At 40.9% G+C, this 20,214-nt stretch overlaps 1 protein-coding gene across 3 annotated transcripts in view; it reads left to right on the top strand.

Annotated features, from left to right (window-relative positions):
• The window catches only part of L3MBTL4 (L3MBTL histone methyl-lysine binding protein 4), a 2,903,854-nt gene that overhangs the window by 2,182,817 nt on the left and 700,823 nt on the right, over positions 1-20,214 (top strand). For all 3 annotated transcript variants that reach the window (XM_044066510.1, XM_044066511.1, XM_044066512.1), the window contains one exon: positions 19,087-19,160. In XM_044066510.1, coding sequence (XP_043922445.1) covers positions 19,087-19,160 — 74 coding nt within the window. The remainder of the gene's footprint in view (positions 1-19,086; positions 19,161-20,214) is intronic.

Here is a 20,214-nt window from a genome sequence, read left to right as displayed (position 1 = left end):
GACTTTAAGGACTTTTAACAGGCTTAACATGTTTCTTTAAAAGGAAGTGATCACAAAAGGAAGTGATGATTTTTAAAGGAAGTGATGTTGCAAAAGTTACAGAAAGAAGTGATGTTTTAAAGGAAATGATGCAACATTTTGGAGGTTTATTTAAATGTGAAGGTTTTCATGTTTGTTTTTTCTGAAGAAGTTCTACTTTATTAAAAAGGACCAAAAGTATTGAAACAATTGTGTGGTTCTTTACCGGGGATTTCAGCCATTGTGCAGTTTTTTTGTTACATATATATATTTATAGTTAGGAAGAAAACACATATCCAAACCAGCATCTCATACACAAATACACCTGTAGCAAAAAATATTTCTCCTCTGATACCTTCAGTTTACTACTACAAAACTGCGATTGGTCCCCAGTAAAAAAACTGCAACTAGACCTAGCTGTAGAATACTTCAATAACAAATTCCTTGAAATATTAAATGATCCTGCCCCCTCAGAAAAATTTGCCAAAAAAACAAACGGCTACCATGGATTTCTAAAGAAACAAAACAACGAATGAAACAGAGATAAGGCCTGGTCAGTACATCATATGACCAAAAATAACAATGATCTCACCCTTTACAAACAACTATGCTAAGAAAAACCTCATCAAGGATAAAAGAACCTATTTCCTCACCTGCCAACAAAAATACCAGCACAATCCACAAAAATTCTGACAGAATGTAAACCACCTCCTTAACCCCGGTAAAACCCCTACCCCTGCCCCCCCTCACTACTAACTCCTCTGTGCCCTTAGCCTCACAATTCAATTCCCACTTCATCAACTCTATCACTTCTCTCCTAAACAACAAAACAATCCCACCACTCACTATCCCCTCCCCTACCTCTAATGATGCAAACTCCTTCTCCTTTATTCCCATCCCAACTTCCTACATACAAAACTTATATGTAAACTAAAATTCTGCTGCTTAGCTGCCAACCAACTTCCAAACGAATACCTAAAAGTAGTGGCCCCATCCATCGCCTACCCCTTATCATTACTAATAAACCGGTCTATCTCCGAACAGCACCTTCCCGGATTATCAAAAATCTCTCATATCATACCACTTCATAAGGGTGACCCATTAGAGACATAACTAACTACCTTCCCATCACCATTCTATCCCCCTTGTCAAAATTCTAGAGAAATGTATCCACCAGCAACTCATGAATCACCTCACTACCAACAACCTACTCTGCAGCACCCAGCATGGCTTCAGGCCTAAACACAGTACTGACTCATCCCTCATAACCTTTACAGAGACCATTCGCCACCTCAAAAATGAAGGACAACTAGTCTCAGCCATTTTCTTAGATATGTCAAAAGCTTTTGACACAGTGTGTCCCGTCAACTAGGAAAAACAACAGTCCCAAGGATGAAGCAGCAGCAAAAACTAATGAAAACCAAACCACCAGTCTGACCGAACAATGATGGAAACCACCAGCAATAGCAAATAATGCAGTTTAATGTCGCTTTCATATCAAAAGACTTCCTCAGAATGAAATAAAATGCACACAGCAACATCACCTTATATATCAAATCAGAATAATTATCTAATAAAACAATCAATTACTTAAAAAGTGCACTAGCAAAAGGAATACAGTAATTTAAAGTTCCATCAGTTGCTCCTCAACAAACTTGCCACTTACAATCTCAATACCACACCCCAACATGGTATTGCAGTTTTCTATCCAACCGTCAACAAGCCACTAAATGGGCAAAAAGCCTCTCCCTACTATCAGTCACCACAGGGGTACCACAAGGCTCCATACTTGGGCCCCTCCTCATCATAATATTTACCACCAACCTATATACTGCCACTCAACATGCCACCATCATCCAGTATGCAGAAAACTCCTCCCTTATCTGCTCAGCCCACTCCCCACAAGAACTCCAGCACAAAATGCAATTATCAATCTAAGACAGTGAAAAGTACCTCACCAGCCACCAACTCATCCTAAAGTATTAAGGTACAACCCAACACCCTAATAATGGGCAATTTCAACTACCCAGGCATTAACTGGGAAAACTACTCATGTACCAACTCTTTTCCTCAACGTTTTCTGGAATTCATAAATTCCAACGCCTTGGATCAACTTATTCACACCCCCACCAGGGGCAGCAATATCCTAGACCTGGTCATTACCAACATGGGCAACCGTTCCACACCAGAGGTCAATTCCTTGTTGGTCAGATCCGACCACAAGCTAATCACCCTAGACTTCCACATCCCGCCCCCACCCCAATTAGGGAAACCACTGTAAAAAGCTTCTCCAAGCCAACTTCACACTTCTTAAGACAGAAGTGGCAAACTTCATGACACCCATGCAGATGGACAATAGAGGTACGTCTGCTGAATCCTACACAAATGCACTTTATAAGCACTTACATGAGTGCATGGATCATGCAATCCCTAATAGAACCAAGATGCTATCCTCCAAAAAAAGGAAGCCAATCTGGTGGTCCTCTGCCATAAAGAAACTCTACAACAGAAGAAAGAAACTGTTGCAAAAAAGAGTACAATCCCATCACTGGAGGAACTCCCTGGTTAACCTCAGTAAGAAACTGAGATCCCTCATAAAATCCTCCAAAGCTAGTTACGAAAACAAAATTGCCACTGACTCTAAAGACAACCACAAAGCATTCTATAGCTATGTCAAAAATCTCAATGGCAACACTCAGATCTTCTCTGAGTTACAGCACAATGGCACTAAATATACAGAACCAACTGATATTGCCAACATCCTGACAGATAGGTTCAGTGCTAACTTTACCCCGTTTCTCCACCCCCTAGAGGGCCCATCTCTATACCAGAAGAATGCAAAGTTCCTGTAATCACGACTGCACAGGTAAAAAAACACACTCTCCAAAGCCAAAAACACAGCATCCATGGAACCTGGCAGTATCCCAGGCTTTGATCTACATGAACTACAGAATGAACTGGCACCCTACCTAAGTACCATGTTCAATCATAGCCTAGTTGTTGAGTCCTGGTTTTCCGAATGCATTAATTTCGGTTACCAGCACACCACTAACATCCTCAAGCTTACGTTAATTCAGCACACTCTTATGAGTGCAGTGGTCGTTGAGTCCTGTTTCTCCGAAAGCATTAATTTCAGTTACCAGCACACCACTGACATCCTCAAGCTTACTTTAATTCAGCACACTCTTATGAGTGCAGTAGTCGTTGAGTCCTGTTATTCCGAATGCATTACTTTCAGTTACCAGCACACCACTGTCATCCTCAAGCTTACGTTAATTCAGCACACTCTTATGAGTGCTGTAGTCGTTGAGTCCTGTTTTTCCAAATGCATTAATTTCAGTTACCAGCATACCATTGACATCCTCAAGCTTACGTTAATTCAGCACACTGTTATGAGTGCAGTAGCCGTTGAGTCATGTTTTTCTGAATGCATTTAATTTCAGTTACCAGCACACCACTGACATCCTCAAGCTTACGTTAATTCTGCACACTCTTATGAGTGCAGTAGTCGTTGAGTCATGTTTTTCTGAATGCATTAATTTCATTTACCAGCACACCACTGACATCCTCAAGCTTATGTTAATTCAGCACACTCTTATGAGTGCAGTAGTCACTGAGTCATGTTTTTCTGAATGCATTTAATTTCAGTTACCAGAATAATTCTTTTTTCTCCAACACACCACTGATTTCCACTTCAAGCTCATCCATCTCCACACAGTCCTGAATGAGAAATTTAAAACCAGAATGTCTGGGCTGTTCTAATAAATGTTTGTGTAAAGGCATTCCCATGGCATTTACGTCTTATGTCAAAAAGATGACCTGAAGTCCTCCTTTTCAGTTTATACATAGTCTTACCCACATAAATTGCAGGGCAGTCATTACATATGGTCCTATATACAACTTTTTCAGTATTACAGTTACCACCTTCTGAATATTTCACCATCTTTTTAAGATGTGAGCACTCAAATGATTTACACTCCATAAAGTAGCCACAGAAAGTGCAGTTAGGTGACCCACAGATTTTAGTGCTCATGTCATCCTGTTGTTCCGTTTTTTTCTTTTCCACATAGCTATGTGTGCTTCTGCTCTTTTTATATGCAAATATATAATGATCTCCTAAAACCCTTACAAGCTGCTGATTGTCAGGGAGGATGGCCCAGTTCTCCTTAATGATGGCTTTAAGTGTGTTGAAATCGCAGTTGTAAGTTAGAATGCAGTTGTCCTTACTTCTGTTCTTTTGGTTTAGGTTGTTTTTAGTTATAGAATCCCCATCTCTGCTGGGATCCAAGATTGTATGTAACATGTTTGATAATCTCCATCTCTGCTGGGATCCAGGATTGTATGCAAGATGTTTGATAATCTCTATCTCTGCTGGGATCCAGGATTGTTTGTAAGATGTTTGATAATCTCCATCTCTGCTGGGATCCAGGATTGTATGTAAGATGTTTGATAATCTCCATCTCTGCTAGGATCCAGGATTGTATGTAAGATGTTTGATAATCTCCATCTCTGCTGGGATCCAGGATTGTATGCAAGATGTTTGATAATCTCTATCTCTGCTGGGATCCAGGATTGTATGTAGCATGTTTGATAATCTCCATCTCTGCTGGCATCCAGGACTGTGTATGTAAGATGTTTGATAATCTCCATCTCTGCTGGGATCCAGGATTGTATGTAAGATGTTTGATAATCTCAATCTCTGCTGGGATCCAGGATTGTATGTAGCATGTTTGATAATCTCCATCTCTGCTGGGATCCAGGATTGTATGTAAGATGTTTGATAATCTCCATCTCTGCTGGGATCCAGGATTGTATGTAGCATGTTTGATAATCTCCATCTCTGCTGGGATCCAGGATCGTATGTAAGATGTTTGATAATCTCCATCTCTGCTGGGATCCAGGATCGTATGTAAGATGTTTGATAATCTCCATCTCTGCTGGGATCCAGGATTGTATGCAAGATGTTTGATAATCTCCATCTCTGCCGGGATCCAGGATTGTATGTAGCATGTTTGATAATCTCCATCTCTGCTGGCATCCAGGACTGTATGTAAGATGTTTGATAATCTCCATGTCTGCTGGGATCCAGGATTGTATGTAAGATGTTTGATAATCTCAATCTCTGCTGGGATCCAGGATTGTATGTAGCATGTTTGATAATCTCCATCTCTGCTGGGATCCAGGATTGTATGTAAGATGTTTGATAATCTCCATCTCTGCTGGGATCCAGGATTGTATGTAGCATGTTTGATAATCTCCATCTCTGCTGTTATCCAGGATTGTATGTAAGAAGTTTAATAATCTCCATCTCTGCTGGGATCCAAGATCGTATGCAAGATGTTTGATAATCTCCATCTCTGCTGGGATCCAGGATCGTATGTAAGATGTTTGATAATCTCCATCTCTGCTGGGATCCAGGATCGTATGTAAGATGTTTGATAATCTCCATCTCTGCTGGTATCCAGGATCGTGTGTAAGATGTTTGATAATCTCCATCTCTGCTGGGATCCAGGATTGTATGTAGCATGTTTGATAATCTCCATCTCTGCTGGGATCCAGGATCGTATGTAAGATGTTTGACAATCTCCATCTCTGCTGGGATCCAGGATCGTATGTAAGATGTTTGACAATCTCCATCTCTGCTGGGATCCAGGATCGTATGTAAGATGTTTGATAATCTCCATCTCTGCTGGGATCCAGGATCGTATGTAAGATGTTTGATAATCTCCATCTCTGCTGGGATCCAGGATCGTATGTAAGATGTTTGATAATCTTCTTCTCTGCTGGGATCCAGGGTCGTATGTAAGATGTTTGATAATTTCCATCTCTGCTGGGATCCAGGATCGTATGTAAGATGTTTGATAATCTCCATCTCTGCTGGGATCCAGGATCGTATGTAAGATGTTTGATAATCTCCATCTCTGCTGGGATCCAGGATCGTATGTAAGATGTTTGATAATTTCCATCTCTGCTGGGATCCAGGATCGTATGTAAGATGTTTGATAATCTCCATCTCTGCTGGGATCCAGGATCGTATGTAAGATGTTTGATAATCTCCATCTCTGCTGGGATCCAGGATCATATGTAAGATGTTTGATAATCGCCATCTCTGCTGGGATCCAGGATTGTATGTAGCATGTGTGATAATCTTCATCTCTGCTGGGATCCAGGATTGTATGTAAGATGTTTGATAATCTCCATCTCTGCTGGGATCCAGGATCGTATGTAAGATGTTTGATAATCTCTATCTCTGCTGGGATCCAGGATCGTATGTAAGATGTTTGATAATCTCCATCTTTGCTGGGATCCAGGATTGTATGTAGCATGTTTGATAATTTCCATCTCTGCTGGGATCCAGGATCGTATGTAACATGTTTATAATCTCCATCTCTGCTGGGATCCAGGATTGTATGTAAGATGTTTGATAATCTCCATCTCTGCTGGGATCCAGGATCGTATGTAAGATGTTTGATAATCGCCATCTCTGCTGGGATCCAGGATCGTATGTAAGATGTCTGATAATCTCCATCTCTGCTGGGATTCAGGATTGTATGTAGCATGTTTGATAATCTCCATCTCTGCTGGGATCCAGGATTGTATTCAAGATGTTTGGTAATCTCCATCTCTGATGGGTTCCAGGATTGTATGTAAGATGTTTGATAATCTCCGTCTCTGCTGGGATCCAGGATCGTATGTAAGATGTTTGATAATCTCCGTCTCTGCTGGGATCCAGGATCGTATGCAAGATGTTTGATAATCTATGTCTCTGCTGGGATCCATGATCGTATGTAAGATGTTTGATAATCCCCATATCTGCTGGGATCCAGGATCATATGTAAGATGTTTGATAGTCTCCATCTCTGCTGGGATCCAAGATTGTATGTAAGATGTTTGAGAATCTCCATCTCTGCTGGGATCCAGGATCGTATGTAAGATGTTTGATAATCTCCATCTCTGCTGGGATCCAGGATCGTATGTAAGATGTTTGATAATCTCCATCTCTGCTGGGATCCAGGGTGGTATGTAAGATATTTGATAATCTCCATCTCTGCTGGGATCCAGGATTGTATGTAGCATGTTTGATAATCTCCATCTCTGCTGGGATCCAGGATTGTATGTAAGATGTTTGATAATCTCCATCTCTGCTGGGATCCAGGATTGTATGTAAGATGTTTGATAATCTCCATCTCTGCTGGGATCCAGGATTGTATGTAAGATGTTTGATAATCTCCATCTCTGCTGGGATCCAGGATTGTATGTAAGATGTTTGATAATCTCCATCTCTGCTGGGATCCAGGATTGTATGTAAGATGTTTGATAATCTCCATCTCTGCTGGGATCCAGGATCGTATGTAAGATGTTTGATAATCTCCATCTCTGCTGGGATCCAGGATCGTATGTAAGATGTTTGATAATCTCCATCTCTGCTGGGATCCAGGATTGTATGTAAGATGTTTGATAATCTCCATCTCTGCTGGGATCCAGGATTGTATGTAAGATGTTTGATAATCTCCATCTCTGCTGGGATCCAGGATTGTATGTAAGATATTTGATAATCTCCATCTCTGCTGGGATCCAGGATTGTATGTAAGATGTTTGATAATCTCCATCTCTGCTGGGATCCAGGATTGTATGTAAGATGTTTGATAATCTCCATCTCTGCTGGGATCCAGGATTGTATGTAAGATGTTTGATAATCTCCATCTCTGCTGGGATCCAAGATTGTATGTAAGATGTTTGATAATCTCCATCTCTGCTGGGATCCAGGATTGTATGTAAGATGTTTGATAATCTCCATCTCTGCTGGGATCCAGGATTGTATGTAAGATGTTTGATAATCTCCATCTCTGCTGGGATCCAGGATTGTATGTAAGATGTTTGATAATCTCCAGCTCTGCTGGGAGCCAGGATTGTATGTAAGATGTTTGATAATCTCCATCTCTGCTGGGATCCAGGATTGTATGTAAGATGTTTGATAATCTCCATCTCTGCTGGGATCCAGGATTGTATGTAAGATGTTTGATAATCTCCATCTCTGCTGGGATCCAGGATCGTATGTAAGATGTTTGATAATCTCCATCTCTGCTGGGATCCAGGATTGTATGTAAGATGTTTGATAATCTCCATCTCTGCTGGGATCCAGGATTGTATGTAAGATGTTTGATAATCTCCATCTCTGCTGGGATCCAGGATTGTATGTAAGATGTTTGATAATCTCCATCTCTGCTGGGATCCAGGATTGTATGTAGCATGTTTGATAATCTCCATCTCTGCTGGGATCCAGGATTGTATGTAAGATGTTTGATAATCTCCATCTCTGCTGGGATCCAGGATTGTATGTAAGATGTTTGATAATCTCCATCTCTGCTGGGATCCAGGATTGTATGTAAGATGTTTGATAATCTCCATCTCTGCTGGGATCCAGGATTGTATGTAAGATGTTTGATAATCTCCATCTCTGCTGGGATCCAGGATTGTATGTAAGATGTTTGATAATCTCCATCTCTGCTGGGATCCAGGATCGTATGTAAGATGTTTGATAATCTCCATCTCTGCTGGGATCCAGGATTGTATGTAAGATGTTTGATAATCTCCATCTCTGCTGGGATCCAGGATCGTATGTAAGATGTTTGATAATCTCCATCTCTGCTGGGATCCAGGATCGTATGTAAGATGTTTGATAATCTCCATCTCTGCTGGGATCCAGGATCGTATGTAAGATGTTTGATAATCTCCATCTCTGCTGGGATCCAGGATTGTATGTAAGATGTTTGATAATCTCCATCTCTGCTGGGATCCAGGATTGTATGTAAGATGTTTGATAATCTCCATCTCTGCTGGGATCCAGGATCGTATGTAAGATGTTTGATAATCTCCATCTCTGCTGGGATCCAGGATCGTATGTAAGATGTTTGATAATCTCCATCTCTGCTGGGATCCAGGATCGTATGTAAGATGTTTGATAATCTCCATCTCTGCTGGGATCCAGGATCGTATGGAAAATGTTTGATAATCTCCATCTCTGCTGGGATCCAGTATCATATGTAAGATGTTTGATAATCTCCATCTCTGCTGGGATTCAGGATTGTATTCAAGATGTTTGGTAATCTCCATCTCTGCTGGGATCCAGGATTGTATGTAAGATGTTTGATAATCCCCATCTCTGCTGGGATCCAGGATCGTATGTAAGATGTTTGATAATCTCCATCTCTGCTGGGATCCAGGATCGTAGGTAAGATGTTTGATAATCTCCATCTCTGCTGGATCCAGGATTGTATGTAGCATGTTTGATAATCTCCATCTCTGCTGGGTTCCAGGATTGAATGTAAGATGTTTGATAATCTCCATCTCTGCTGGGATCCAGGATTATATGTAAGATGTTTGATAATCTCCATCTCTGCTGGGATCCAGTATCGTATGTAAGATGTTTGATAATCTCCATCTCTGCTGGGATCCAGGATTGTATGTAGCATGTTTGATAATCTCCATTTCTGCTGGGATCCAGGACTGTATGTAAGATGTTTGATAATCTCCATCTCTGCTGGGTTCCAGGATCGTAGGTAAGATGTTTGATAATCTCTATCTCTGCTGGATCCAGGATCGTATGTAAGATGTTTGATAATCTCCATCTCTCCTGGGATCCAGGATCGTATGTAAGATGTTTGATAATCTCCATCTCTGCTGGGATCCAGGATCATATGTAAGATCTTTGATAATCTCCATCTCTGCTGGGATCCAGGATCGTATATAAGATGTTTGATAATCTCCATCTCTGCTGGGATCCAGGATCGTATGTAAGATGTTTGATAATCTCCATCTCTGCTGGGATCCAGGATCGTATGTAAGATGTTTGATAATCTCCATCTCTGCTGGGATCCAGGAATGTATGTAAGATGTTTGATAATCTCCATCTCTGCTGATCCAGGATTGTTTGTAAGGTGTTTGATAATCTCCATCTCTGCTGGGATCCAGGATCGTACATAGGATGTTTGATAATCTCCATCTCTGCTGGGATCCAGGATTGTATGTAGCATGTTTGATAATCTCCATCTCTGCTGGGATCCAGGATCGTATGTAAGATGTTTGATAATCTCCGTCTCTGCTGGGATCCAGGATCGTATGTAAGATGTTTGATAATCTCCGTCTCTGCTGGGATCCAGGATCATATGTAAATGTTTGATAATCTCCGTCTCTGCTGGGATCCAGGATCGTATGTAAGATGTTTGATAATCCCCATCTCTGCTGGGATCCAGGATCGTATGTAAGATGTTTGATAATCTCCATCTCTGTTGGGATCCAGGATCGTATGTAAGATGTTTGATAATCTCCATCTCTGCTGGGATCCAGGATCGTATGTAAGATGTTTGATCTCCATCTCTGCTGGGATCCAGGATTGTATGTAGCATGTTTGATAATCTCCATCTCTGCTGGGATCCAGGAACGTATGTAAGATGTTTGATAATCTCCATCTCTGCTGGGATCCAGGATCGTATGTAAGATGTTTGATAATCTCCATCTCTGCTGGGATCCAGGATCGTATGTAAGATGTTTGATAATCTCCATCTCTGCTAGGATCCAGGATCGTATGTAAGATGTTTGATAAACTCCATCTCTGCTGGGATCCAGGATCGTATGTAAGATGTTTGATAATCTCCATCTCTGCTGGGATCCAGGATTGTATTCAAGATGTTTGGTAATCTCCATCTCTGCTGGGATCCAGGATTGTATGTAAGATGTTTGATAATCTCCATCTCTGCTGGGATCCAGGATCATATGTAAGATGTTTGATAATCTCCATCTCAGCTGGGATCCAGGATCATATGTAAGATGTTTGGTAATCTCCATCTCTGCTGGGATCCAGGATCGTATCTAAGATGTTTGATAATCTCCATCTCTGCTGGAATCCAGGATCGTATCTAAGATGTTTGATAATCTCCATCTCTGCTGGGATCCAGGATCGTATCTAAGATGTTTGATAATCTCCATCTCTGCTGGGATCCAGGATCGTATGTAAGATGTTTGATAATCTCCATCTCTGATGGGATCCAGGATTGTATCTAAGATGTTTGATAATCTCCAGCTCTGCTGGGATCCAGGATTCTATGTAAGATGCTTGATAATCCCCCTCTCTGCTGGGATCCAGGATTGTATGTAAGATCTTTGATAATCTCCATCTCTGCTGGGATCCAGGATTGTATGTAAGATGCTTGATAATCCCCATCTCTGCTGGGATCCGGGATTGTATGTAAGATGTTTGATACTCTCCATCTCTGCTGGGATCCAGGATTGTATGTAAGATGTTTGCAAATCTCCATCTCTACTGGATCCAGGATTGTATGTAAGATGTTTGTTAATCTCCATCTCTGCTGGGATCCAAGATTGTATGTAAGATGTTTGATAATCTCCATCTCTGCTGGGATCCAGGATTGTTTGTAAGATGTTTGATAATCTCCATCTCTGCTGCGATCCAGGATCGTATTTAAGATGTTTGATAATCTCCATCTCTGTTGGGATCCAGGATCGTATGTAAGATGTTTGATAATCTCCATCTCTGCTGGGATCCAGGAACGTATGTAAGATGTTTGATAATCTCCATCTCTGCTGGGATCCAGGATCGTATGTAAGATGTTTGATAATCTCCATCTCTGCTGGGATCCAGGATCGTATGTAAGATGTTTGATAATCTCCATCTCTGCTAGGATCCAGGGTCGTATGTAAGATGTTTGATAAACTCCATCTCTGCTGGGATCCAGGATCGTATGTAAGATGTTTGATAATCTCCATCTCTGCTGGGATCCAGGATTGTATTCAAGATGTTTGGTAATCTCCATCTCTGCTGGGATCCAGGATTGTATGTAAGATGTTTGATAATCCCCATCTCTGCTGGGATCCAGGATCGTATGTAAGATGTTTGATAATCTCCATCTCTGCTGGGATCCAGGATCATAGGTAAGATGTTTGATAATCTCCATCTCTGCTGGATCCAGGATTGTATGTAAGATGTTTGATAATCTCCATCTCTGCTGGGATCCAGGATTGTATGTAGCATGTTTGATAATCTCCATCTCTGCTGGGATCCAGGATTGAATGTAAGATGTTTGATAATCTCCATCTCTGCTGGGATCCAGGATTGTATGTAGCATGTTTGATAATCTCCATCTCTGCTGGGGTCCAGGATTGTATGTAAGATGTTTGATAATCTCCATCTCTGCTGGGATCCAGGATCGTATGTAAGATGTTTGATAATCTCCATCTCTGCTGGGATCCAGGATTATATATGTAAGATGTTTGATAATCTCCATCTCTGCTGGGATCCAGTATCGTATGTAAGATGTTTGATAATCTCCATCTCTGCTGGGATCCAGGATTGTATGTAGCATGTTTGATAATCTCCATCTCTGCTGGGATCCAGGATTGTATGTAAGATGTTTGATAATCTCCATCTCTGCTGGGATCCAGGATCGTATGTAAGATGTTTGATAATCTCCATCTCTGCTGGGATCCAGTATCGTATGTAAGATGTTTGATAATCTCCATCTCTGCTGGGATCCAGGATCATATGTAGCATGTTTGATAATCTCCATCTCTGTTGGGATCCAGGATCGTATGTAAGATGTTTGATAATCTCCATCTCTGCTGGGATCCAGGATCGTATGTAGCATGTTTGATAATCTCCATCTCTGCTGGGATCCAGGATTGTATGTAAGATGTTTGATAATCTCCATCTCTGCTGAGATCCAGGATTGTTTGTAAGGTGTTTGATAATCTCCATCTCTGCTGGGATCCAGGATTGTACGTAAGATGTTTGATAATCTCCATCTCTGCTGGGATCCAGGATTGTATGTAGCATGTTTGATAATCTCCATCTCTGCTGGGATCCAGGATTGTATGTAAGATGTTTGATAATCCCCATCTCTGTGGGTATCCAGGATCATATGTAAGATGTTTGATAATCTCCATCTCTGCTGGGATCTAGGATCGTATGTAAGATGTTTGATAATCTCCATCTCTGCTGGGATCTAGGATTGTATGTAAGATGTTTGATAATCTCCATCTCTGCTGGGATCCAGGAGCGTATGTAAGATGTTTGATAATCTCCATCTCTGCTGGGTTCCAGGATTGTATGTAAGATGTTTGATAATCTCCATCTCTGCTGTGATCCAGGATTGTATGTAAGATGTTTGATAATCTCCCTCTCTGCTGGGATCCAGGATCGTATGTAAGTTGTTTGATAATCTCCATCTCTGCTGTGATCCAGGATCGAATGTAAGATGTTTGGTAATCTCCATCTCTGCTGGGATCCAGGATCGTATGTAAGATATTTGATAATCTCCATCTCTGCTGTGATCCAGGATCGTATGTAAGATGTTTGGTAATCTCCATCTCTGCTGGGATCCAGGATCGTATGTAAGATGTTTGATAATCCCCATCTCTGCTGGGATCCAAGATCGTATGTAAGATGTTAGGTAATCTCCATCTCTGCTGGGATCCTGGATCGTATGTAAAATGTTTGATAATCTCCATCTCTGCTGGGATCCAGGATCGTAATGTAAGATGTTTGATAATCTCCATCTCTGCTGGGATCCAGGATCGTATGTAAGATGTTTGATAATCTCCATCTCTGCTGGGATCCAGGATCGTTTGTAAGATGTTTGATCATCTCCATCTCTGCTAGGATCCAGGATCGTTTGTAAGATGTTTGATCATCTCCATCTCTGCTGGGATCCAGCATCGTATGTAAGATGTTTGATAATCTCCATCTCTGCTGGGATCCAGGATCGTATGTAAGATGTTTGATAATCTCCATCTCAGCTGGGATCCAGGATCATATGTAAGATGTTTGGTAATCTCCATCTCTGCTGGGATCCAGGATCGTATCTAAGATGTTTGATAATCTCCATCTCTGCTGGAATACAGGATCGTATCTAAGATGTTTGATAATCTCCATCTCTGCTGGGATCCAGGATCGTATCTAAGATGTTTGATAATCTCCATCTCTGCTGGGATCCAGGATCGTATGTAAGATGTTTGATAATCTCCATCTCTGATGGGATCCAGGATTGTATCTAAGATGTTTGATAATCTCCAGCTCTGCTGGGATCCAGGATTCTATGTAAGATGCTTGATAATCCCCCTCTCTGCTGGGATCCAGGATTGTATGTAAGATCTTTGATAATCTCCATCTCTGCTGGGATCCAGGATTGTATGTAAGATGCTTGATAATCCCCATCTCTGCTGGGATCCGGGATTGTATGTAAGATGTTTGATACTCTCCATCTCTGCTGGGATCCAGGATTGTATGTAAGATGTTTGCAAATCTCCATCTCTACTGGATCCAGGATTGTATGTAAGATGTTTGTTAATCTCCATCTCTGCTGGGATCCAAGATCGTATGTAAGATGTTTGATAATCTCCATCTCTGCTGGGATCCAGGATTGTTTGTAAGATGTTTGATAATCTCCATCTCTGCTGCGATCCAGTATCGTATGTAAGATGTTTGATAATCTCCATCTCTGCTAGGTTCCAGGATTGTATGTAGCATGTTTGATAATCCCCATCTCTGCTGTTATCCAGGATTGTATGTAAGATGTTTGATAATCTCCATCTCTGCAGGGATCCGCATGTAAGATGTTTGATATTCTCCATCTCTGCTGGGATACTGGATCGTATGTAAGATGTTTCATAATCTCCATCTCTGCTGGGATCCAGGATTGTATGTAAGATGTTTGATAATCTCCATCTCTGCTGGGATCCCGGATCGTATGTAAGATGTTTGATAATCTCCATCTCTGCTGGGATCCAGGATCATATGCAAGTTGTTTGATAATCTCCATCTCTGCTGTGATCCAGGATCATATGTAAGATGAACTATAATCTCCATCTCTGCTGGGATCCTGGATGGTATGTAAGATGTTTGATAATCTCCATCTCTGCTGGGATCCAGGATCGTATGTAAGATGTTTGATAATCTCCATCTCTGCTGGGATCCAGGATCGTATGTAAGATGTTTGATTCATATCCTCTGGTTAACAAGTCTTTTCAACATCATTCATATTTATGAGAAAAGAAGCCGAATCTGTGGAAATGCATGGTACTTTTTAGCCTAATGATGTTAGTTTTTACTGGATGCATACTATCTTTGTGAAATAAGTAGTTCACTCTTGTTGGTTACTTGTACAAGTTACTAATTAATTTTCCTCTGTCTTTATCAGTACTGACGGTCATATCAAGTAACTGCAATGACTGCTGATGGAAGTGTTAAATTTCAGGAAGAAGGTGGAATTATTGATGCAATGGAAAAACTCAATTTCTTACCTTGCCAGACTATGAATACATAGTCAATAAAGCGAAGCAGTTTTCTTTATTGATGATATATTCATTGCCTAGACTGTGTGGAGATGGATGAGCTTGAAGGGGACATCAGTGGTGTGTTGGAGAAAAAAGAATTATTCTGACAGTTGAAATTAAATCCATTCAGAAAACCAGGAGTTAACTACTGTTGCTGTATTAAGCGTGTTGAATTTACGTAAACTGATGACAGACTCAGGAACTCTTAAGAACTTTTATTAAAACAAACAAAGCTTTCGAAGTAAAGATCCTTCATCAGTATGATAAAACTTCACGTAAAATTGTACAATAAATACGGTTATCACATTAATCACAAGACATGGGTCTACTTCTAATGACCGAAACACCGATTCGCCGACAGGGAAATAACCGACGCCAGAAAACCGACAACACACAAACCCGACAACGCGAAACACCGAACACCATAACACCGACACACTACACGTAAACAACACAGTACACTACAACACATATCCACTAGCCCTAACCCAAACCCTAACCCTATGGTCCGACACTACCGCACACTCTCCCTACCTGCACCCTAACCCTAACTCACTTACACACCCCGAACCCCAAGCTCCGACACTACCGCACACTCTCCCTACCTGCACCCTAACCCTAACTCACTTACACACCCCGAACCCCAAGCTCCAACACTACCGCACACTCTCCCTACCTGCACCCTAACCCTAACTCACTTACACACCCCGAACCCCAAGCTCCGACACTACCGCACACTCACCTATCACACACCCTAACCCTACATCCCTGGGTATTGCACACTTACCTGTCCGCTCCCTACTCCTAAATCCCTCACTATCGCATACTTACCAGGTCGCGCTTACACATTCCCCTTGTCGGTCTTCCGTCTGTCGGGATTCGAGCGTGTCGGTCAACTGCGTTGTCGGTCGTTTCGTGTCGGTTATTTCCCTGTCGGCGAATCGGCGTTTCGGTCATTAGAAGGAGACCCCAAGACATAGCCCAATCAATCTCATCACACTACTAATTAATGTAAGTTAACACCACAAGGTAGTCATTAAAAGTTAAAAACATATTAAAATTTTTTTTTTTTTTACAAAAATGCTTTCATTCAAGAACTAATTGCATTCAAAGTAAGTTCAAAGAATTATATATATATATATATATATATATATATATATATATATTTTTTTTTTTTTCTTTTTTTTTTTCATTTCAAAAGAAATGTTTGTCTAAGCACAATTTTAAGGCTAACCATCTTAATTATTCCTGGTATAAAATCAGCCTGCATATAGACAATCAAATTGTACTCCCTAAGATCAAGTTTATTATTAATATCGCCACCCTTAGGGTCTTTTGAAACATTCTCAGTAACCCTAAACACAAATCCATGGTTTACTCCTTTTTCAGCTAAATGCTTTGGTAGTGTATTACTCATAGCTCCTCTACGTATTTCAGGTTTATGCTCAGTAATTCTGTCTCTCTTGATTTTCTTATTGATTTCCCTGTATAGAAACTCATACATTATGTACAGGTTGCTAGATAAAATAATAAGGGAAGTATTACATGTAGCAAAACATTTAAATAAATAGTTATTTCCAGGTAAAGGATGTATAAAAACATTATCCTTACAGATAAAGCTGCAAAAAGAACATTTATAGCAAGAGAAATTTCCAGATTTTTGATAAGGTCTCCGATGCCCCATGGACAGCATAGTGTTATGACATAAAAGGCTTCTAAGGTTGGAACAGTTCTTAAACTAGGTTTCACCCTTATAAATTACTTAAGTTCTGGTAAGGCATTTAAAATACTCCAATTATTTATAATCACATCCCTAACAGCATTTGTACATCTACTGTAAGTCATTACATAGCATAAAGGCCCTTCATGTTTATTATCAATTTTAACTTCATCATATATTCCACCAGTAAAAAAGTATGGTTTAGCCTTACCTTCCCTCTCCTTTACAACTTCATCTTTATTAACATCAAGAGAATGCTGATCACAGCCCCTTTCTTTGAATGCCGTAGTCATCTCATTCATTTGGTGTGTGTGTGTGTGTGTGTGTGTGTGTGTGTGTGTGTGTGTGTGTGTGTGTGTGTGTGTAAATACACACACACACACATATATATAGGATTACTGGCCTCAAACATATGTCCTATGCAGCCTGACTGAAGAAACTCCAGCTGTACTCAGTTGCATACCGCTTACTCAGAGGTGATCTCTGCCTGACATATAAGGCCATGTCCAACCCAGAAGTGATGGACATGTTCCACCTAAAAAAAACAAATCCCCAAGAGCCACACGCTCTAGGGATCTAAATCTCACCACAATGATAAGTAAGACGTGCTAGAGGGATAGATTCCTGTCCCTGAGACTCCCCATGCTTTAGAACAGGATTCCAATCTACATTAGGCAGAGCCCCTCACTAACACTCTTCAAGAGAAACTTTGACGAGTGGATGGGAAACAGAAAATTTACCCCGAGGATCACTGCAGTGGCTCTGCTGGACAGAGGCACAGGGAACTAATGGCTCTGCTGGACCAAGGCACAGGGAACTAATGGCTCTGCTGGACCGAGGCACAGGGAACTAATGGCTCTGCTGGACCGTGGCACAGGGAACTAATCTAAGGGGGTGGCGAAAGCCAACACATTCTGGCTAGGCTTATAGATGCCCTCTGGCAGATAGCCTAGTTCTTACCTATGAAACTATATATATATGTGTGTGTGTGTGTGTGTGTGTGTGTGTTTGTATGTATGCATGTACACACATACATACACGGCTCTACTTCAGACCACCAAGACCGCAGATCGTTGAATCACACATCATCAAGACTAATTCAGCAAAACCGGAAATCATTAAAACCTAGAAACATCGAACTGCACATCATCAAAAACAGCCCTAGACATTAAAAACTAGAAACATCGAACTGCACATCATCAAAAACAGCCCTAGACTGCAAAAGAAACATACACAAACTCCACCTACACCATACCCACCGCCCAAAACACCCATAAACCAAAGAACCTATCCAACATTTTGGGGGGGGCTGTGCCCCCCTGCACCCCTACAAATTAAGTATACCAACTCCGAGATCGCACTACATTGTAGATGAGGGTAAACATCCAAAGCATGCTCACATCTATCCAAGAGCCGCCCAGTGAGGTGTACATGTACTGCATCTCCTTTCTGTTTAATAGTGTTGCTCTGGAGAAACATGACTTACCTGCAGTTCGAGGAAGTCAGATTCAGTGATATCACGTTTCACTGAAGTGGCCTCAATGATGTGTGAATCGATGATCTGGGATTTTGATGGTCTGAAGTAGACCCTTATATAAAAGCGCATGCACACGCGCACATACACACGCACATATATAGATATATATGTGTGTGTGTGTGTACATGTGTACATGTGTATGTGCAGGTAATAATGTCCAGCTGTGAGATATAAGAGAATCAAGAGGCTCATATGAAAGAGCTGCACTTTTTTCACCCTTTGTTGGGTTGTTTGTATGTTGAACATACTTTTGTATTATCATTGCTTTACTTAAGTATTTGTACAGACATATATTCTTAAATATTGTGTCACCCTTCAAGGTCTTAAGAGAAATCTGTTTCTCCATTTACAATGTATTTTCTGTACATAATGTCCTGTAATGGTTGTTCATATTACTGCTGCGTTTAAGAATTCGTTCCAACTCGCAGGATAATCAGACTCTATATTAATTCTTTTTACCCAGACTTGTTCAACGAGCCAGACGTTTGAAAATCAAAGAAAAGGAAGAAGATATTGACTTGCACAGTTTGTTGAGAGGTAATAACTTCACATATGCTGACTTTTATTTTTGTGTTTAAAGACATTTTGCATTGTTATCCCAGTTGCTGTGTTATATATGGTTTATGCTTATAGTTTTTATGTGAGTACTATAAACTGTTGATGACGTCATTTTTATGGAAGTGCTGTAAACTGTTTGACATCATTTTATGGGAGTGCTGTAAACTGTTGAAGACATCATTTTATGGAAGTGCTGTAAACTGTTGATGATGTCATTTTATGGGAGCGCTGTAAACTGTTGATGACATCATTTTATGGGAGTGCTGTAAACTGTTGATGACTTCATTTTATGGAAGTGCTGTAAACTGTTGACGTTATTTTATGGGAGTGCTGTAAACTGTTGATGACGTCATTTTATGGAAGTGCTGTAAACTGTTGATGACATCTGATGAACAACAATGTTAGGGCTGTAGGAACTTCTCTCCCTTAAGTAACTCCTGTCATGTTAGCGCTGTAGGAACTTCTCTCCCTTAAGTAACTCCTGTCATGTTAGGGCTGTAGGAACTTCCCTCCCTTAAATAACTCTTGTCATGTTAGGGCTGTAGGAACTTCCCTCCCTTAAGTAACTCTTGTCATGTTAGGGCTGTAGGAACGTCCCTCCCTTAAGTAACTCCTGTCATGTTAGGGCTGTAGGAACTTCCCTCCCTTAAGTAACTCTTGTCATGTTAGGGCTGTAGGAACTTCTCTCCCTTATGTAACTCCTGTCATGTTAGGGCTGTAGGAACGTCCCTCCCTTAAGTAACTCTTGTCATGTTAGGGCTGCAGGAACTTCTCTCCCTTAAGTAACTCCTGTCATGTTAGGGCTGTAGGAACTTCCCTCCCTTAAGTAACTCTTGTCATGTTAGGGCTGTAGGAACTTCTCTCCCTTATGTAACTCCTGTCATGTTAGGGCTGTAGGAACTTCCCTCTCTTAAGTAACTCTTGTCATGTTAGGGCTGTAGGAACTTCTCTCCCTTAAGTAACTCCTGTCATGTTAGGGCTGTAGGAACTTCCCTCCCTTAAGTAACTCTTGTCATGTTAGGGCTGTAGGATC

This window comes from Protopterus annectens, chromosome 3.part1 (genome assembly GCF_019279795.1).
Source record: "Protopterus annectens isolate FY-2018-M chromosome 3.part1, PAN1.0, whole genome shotgun sequence".
NCBI lineage: Eukaryota > Metazoa > Chordata > Ceratodontiformes > Protopteridae > Protopterus > Protopterus annectens.
The sequence above is the reverse complement of the archived record's forward strand: the minus strand, read 5'-3'. Positions and strand labels throughout refer to the sequence as shown.